Source organism: Sinocyclocheilus rhinocerous, unplaced genomic scaffold (assembly GCF_001515625.1).
Source record: "Sinocyclocheilus rhinocerous isolate Xijiao unplaced genomic scaffold, SAMN03320098_v1.1 scaffold65, whole genome shotgun sequence".
NCBI lineage: Eukaryota > Metazoa > Chordata > Actinopteri > Cypriniformes > Cyprinidae > Sinocyclocheilus > Sinocyclocheilus rhinocerous.
In genome coordinates, this window is record NW_015662000.1 from 1,597,579 (window position 1) to 1,603,299 (window position 5,721).

At 33.4% G+C, this 5,721-nt stretch overlaps 1 protein-coding gene across 6 annotated transcripts in view; it reads right to left on the bottom strand.

The window, feature by feature from the left end:
• LOC107727224 (brefeldin A-inhibited guanine nucleotide-exchange protein 1-like) overlaps positions 1 to 5,721 on the bottom strand; it is a 96,500-nt gene that overhangs the window by 54,252 nt on the left and 36,527 nt on the right. For all 6 annotated transcript variants that reach the window (XM_016537015.1, XM_016537018.1, XM_016537016.1 and 3 more), the window contains 2 exons: positions 991 to 1,147; positions 759 to 905 (listed from right to left, as the gene is read on the bottom strand). In XM_016537015.1, the coding sequence (XP_016392501.1) occupies positions 759 to 905; positions 991 to 1,147 (304 nt within the window). The remainder of the gene's footprint in view (positions 1 to 758; positions 906 to 990; positions 1,148 to 5,721) is intronic.

Genomic DNA, 5,721 nt, shown 5'->3' on the forward strand with positions numbered 1-5,721 from the left:
TATATACATATATATATATATATATATATATACATATATATATATGTTTATATATCATTTTTATATATTATTATTATGTTTGTTTGTTTTTTGGACACTAGGTAGACAACTGGAAACTGTTGAAGACAAAGACTAAAGACTAAAATAAAATGAAGACTAAGACCAAAGACTAAAATTAAATCAATACTTAATTAATAGTTTAAACAAACATAATCATTCCCCATTAAAAATTGCTACTGCATTTAAATAAATTATTGATAAATAAACAGAATTTACATATAGGAGCTGAAAGATATACTTCAGCCAGTTTTGCAAAAATAAATAAAATAAAAAATACATGTTTTAATAATTTGAAAACCTTCTGTCACAATAAATTAGAATTTAATAATAATTATTATAGCATTTAATATAATAACAATAATAAAAGCTATTCAATGCTAAATTATGATGAGAAAGGGATTTTAAAATTATTAAAACAATGTCAAATCTTAAAGAAACACGTCATGCTATTATTATTATTTAAAATCTATTATTTTTATTATTATTATTATTTGATATTGTGTCATTAATAATCATTATTTAATTAGAGATATATTTCTGATGTACCTTCTTTATGTAGTTTCATACTGCAATACTGAAGATCCTGTATAAACATCACCCAAATAACCTACCCTGAGCATTTCTGAATTTAATAAAACCAAAACATGGCATTATTTGCTCTGCATGTTTATGAGCAATCTCACATAAAAATATTTGACCTTTATAATTTGCAACTGGACGCCTTCATCCGTCTGCGGTCCTTGGAAACAGCCACATATAGTCTCTATGATCCTGTCGATTAGCTTTTTTCCAGGGGTGGTGTTGTCTGGAGCGCTGCCCGTCAGGTGACCATATGCTATGAGTTTCTGAAAAATCAGAAACACAGCACATGAGATGAAACATCCTCATCATAAAAAGCATCCTGACACGAGCGTGTTGTAGGGCACTGACCTGTAAACAGTCTAGAGAGGTGATGACGATGCGCGGACATTTGGACTGACAGGCCAACTCAAACGGCAGGAAGTACTTATCTGCTTCAATAAAGTTGGTCTTGGATTTGATTGGCGGCAAAGTACTGGAACTTGACTTGTTGTCCCCAGCCGGTGGGCTACAAAACAGAAACAAAGACGTCCATCAGTCTAATTGAACAGGGGCTGACAATCATTTTAACATTTTTATTAAATTAAAGGCACAATATGTAAGATTTTTTTATTAAAATATCCAAAAACCACTAGAACAGTGTTATATATTTTGCTGACTTGTGTAAGGCATCATCAAACTACGCCTTTGTCTCCTTGTTTATTTTGAATACGCGCCCTCTAGCGGCGAAAATTACATATTGTGCCTTTAAGTACACAGTATGCTGACAGTATACATATTTTACTTTCACTTTCAAATTAGCAGCAATTCGCCGTAAAGCAACTGTTCATTTTTATTTAGTTTTAGTTTTCCCTCTTTTAGCAGCAATTCGGCGTCAATTGCTTTAATGCAATTCAAGCAACAACAAAATACGTCAAACTCACTTAGCCTAAAAATCTATAAATCATAGAACTTTTATTTTAAAAGAAACAAAGAAAAATACACCATGCTATAGGCTATGCCTAATATAAAATAACAAATAACTTACACAAAGTTTAAATAGGTATACAAAACTGAAAATAAGTAAACACTGTGGAGCCAAATAAATAAGAAACGTAGAATGTTTATTAGCAAAACGAATAATAAAGCTTGGAGGCACAGCATACACCTTGATGTCAAATAAAATAAACAAATTACACAAAGTTTAAACAAAGTAAAAATCAGCATACACTGTGGAACCAATTAAATATAAACGAATGTTTAAAAAAAACTTCCAGTATCACCTTAGATAAACGTCAAAAGTCAACAGGCTTTTCGAAATCCAAAATATTGCCAAACAGGCGCTTTTGCATTTCATTTTAAAACTAAATCATCTGCTATCGTCTTGTCTGTCTCACCTCACTCTTCTTGTCAGTCAGCTCGACTCGCTCCTCACATGATAAATTAAATGTGATCTGTCATGCGACGGTCATTCAGCACTGAGCATTGAGCAGCCGTGCTCAGTTTTAATTGTAGTGTCTGTTCTTTAACTGAACTAAATGACTTTTATTACTATAAAAAACAAAAACGACGGTGGGGGACGGTGCCACGGTGGGCAAGTGATATAACCGGTGTTGCGGCTTAACACCGGTATCACCGCCAACACCGTCTATCACAGCAAGCCTACTTCACAGCAACCCGTCAAAATAAAGGTTCGGTTTAACTTGTAGAAACCATGACAGAAATATTACTTAATGTAATGATAGTACTACTACTACTACAATTTTTATTAAAAGATTATTTTTAAGGAATATTTACCAGAAAAATGTGAATACACAACACAGTATTTCTAAAAATAAAAATAAAAAAATTTAATAATAAATTTTTTTTTTGTAAAATCAATTAATTAGAGAGGCTTGTGATTATTAAAATGTAATTAAACCATTAACACAGAATTTGGTAAAAATAAAACTGAATTTGAGAAAAACATAAAACTTATTTCAAAGAGCCTTAAAATGTAATTTTCGTTAAACTTTTAATAAATTGCTGTTCATGATTGTTGTGTATGTTTCATGATTTTAATGAATTTAACATGCTTTTTGAGTCTAAAAAAATTTAAATGGAAAAAACTGAATTTGAAAAAAATAAAATAAAATACGGAATTTGGGAAAAAATAAAATGGATTTCATAGGGCCCTACATTAAATTACAGTAAAACATTGTAAATTTTCTTTCTTTCTTATTTTTTTAATACACAAAAACCCTTTAGTTCTGCCAGTGGGAGAAAGCCCTTGAATCTTTTTATATATCCACACTGCAGTGGATGTGACCTAGACTGCAAACTCTCGTTTTATATCCAGCCACTGTATCAGCTCGAGATGAGCAATGGATCTGGAGAGGTGCCAGGCCAAGCTGGGACTGCTGTGTGTTAGCTAGGACGAGCTTTACGATTTCCTTCAGCAAGACGACTTGATGAGTGCAGTGGGACATGGGGAAGAGGTTGGGGGAGATAAAAAGAATAAAGTTGAGTGGAGAGAGAGAGAGAGAGAGAGTGATTATGAATAAAGTGGAGCACTAAATGGACATGTTGCAAAAAGAGAAAGTGACAGAGAGCAAAGCAGTGGAAGAGAAAGATGCAGTCACTATTCATACTACATAGTATATGAGATATGATAGTATTGTGATGAGCTATATTATGGTTGATTATGGTTCCATTATGTCATTAAAACCCAAATAATATTTCCCTTTGGGGACCTGGAGCTCACATGTTTAAAAATGAAAATTATTTTTTTTAAGATTACCATTATTAATTTATTACAAATCTCAGCTGTGTTAAATTTGAATTGGAAAAATGACTCACAACTGTTGTTAACAGCTCTGAATGAGTTACTGATTTAATGAGTCTGATTCAAACTGCTAGTTTATAAACACAAATCTGCTCTATCAAAAAGAGGCCTTTCAAATGAGTCATTTATTCACAATTAATTTTTTATTAGAAATTTGCAGCTCATAATTTAGCACCTATCATCCATCCAGCTAATTGTGCACAAAAACAAACAGACAGCACAAAAATGCTGTCCGTTTCATGAGTGAACATGCTCTTGAAACCACTGTTCTTTTTAATGATTCAAATGAATCATTTGGCAAATCTAACACAGGAGCCATCAGTCTGAATTATGGACTGAATCGGTCACTGCAAAAACAAAGTATTGTACTAAATTGTCCCAAATTGCGACCTTGCTCAAAAATTGTTGGAGTGATTCACTGACTGAATGAGTTTGTTTCAAACAAGACTGTTTTGTGAATCTTTCTGACTGACTCGGTAAAAATAACCATTTCAAAGGATTCATTTAATAACAATTCGTATTTATTAAAAATATGAAGCTCATATTTTAGTGCTTATCATGCAACCAGCTAACTGTATGCAAAAATTAACAGAATGCATAAGAATGTTTCATGAATCTTTTTGACAGACACACTGAAAAGAGCCATTTGTGTATTTTTTCACAATTCATATTTAGTAGAAATTTGCAGCTCATACTTTAGCATGTATCATCCATCCAGCTAACTGTACACAAAAACAATCAGTCTATTTCATGATCAAACTTGCTCTTGAAAGTGCTGTTCTTTTAAAGAAACAAACAAATCATTTGGCGAATCTAACGCAGATTCATGAATCATGATGAATCATGGTCACTGCGCAAACAAAAAGTCAAAACAAAAGCCTCCGAATGATTCACTGACTTACTGCTAACTCACAAACAAGGTTGTTTCATGAATCTTTCTGACTGAAAATATCAAGAGAGTAATTTATTCGCAATTCATATTTACTAGAATTCATGCTTTGATGCATATCATCCATTCAAGTTAATTGTATGCAAATATGAATAGGCAGCACAAGCCTCATTTTAAGGAACCATTTTTAAAAGGATAATTTATTCACAGTTCCTATTTATTAGAAGTTTGCAGCTCATATTTTAGTAAGTATGATCCATCCAGCTAACTGTACGCAAAAACAAACAGATAGCACAAAAAACTAGAACTTGCGAACTTGCTCTTGAAAGAATCAGAATCAGAATCAGAATGAGCTTTATTGCCAGGTATGTTTACACATACGAGGAATTTGTTTTCGTGACAGAAGCTTCCACAGTGTAACAGAATGACAGTGACAGAACAAAAAAAAAAAAATAGAACAAGTAAATAAGGAATAAAAATATACAAATCGACAATTGTATGTACAGGTATAGAACAATAGACGAACCATTTGCCGAATCAAACACAGAAAACAAAATACTGTAGGAAAAACAGTCCCAAATCTCTACATTACTCAAAAGTACACACTTTTCCCATTGGCAGATGTCTACACTGCCGTGTTGGGTTGCTGTGGCTATGAGCTAGTTGGCTTGTCTCAGGCTGAGTCAGCAGGAGGCTTCTACAGTCTAATACACCTCTTCCCATTGGCTCGGCTCTTTCCCCCTCCTCTCCTCTCTTCACTTCTCCTTCATTCAATCTCATTAATCTGTCTGTGGAGGGATTAGCCAGCTCATATTTTTAATTGACATAAATTGAGCTGTAGCCAGGCTACGAGGGAAAGGACTAGAGCTCCGCTGGGCTCAGAGATTACCTCACACATCTCTCATTTAGCCTGAACTTTCACTGTTTCCCTCTCGGCCCTCACCAAAACAAACCCTCCAGAGTAGAGTTAAACCAAGTCGCTAATCAGGCAGAGCACAAATAGTGCCGTAAGCATCATACAACGATGAGACATCTGGGGAAGAGAATCATCTAGTGCCATTTTAAAAGATTCAATACAAGTTAAGATCTATTGAGAGCATTTGTGGCTACCCAGAAAATATTTTCAAATGTTCTTCAATTTGTAAAAACCGTAATGCATTTACAAAGGAAGACTATGAGGCAAGAGATAAAGCTGAATTTTCCAGCTCGTACTTCTGTGTGTATCATCTATATTTTACATGGCTACAAGCTGTACACTCACTACTTTACATTGTAGCAAAGTGTCATTTCTTCAGTGTTGTCACATGAAAGGATATAATAAAATATTTACAAAAATGTGAGGGGTGTACTCACTTCTGCGAGATACTGTATATATATATATATATATATA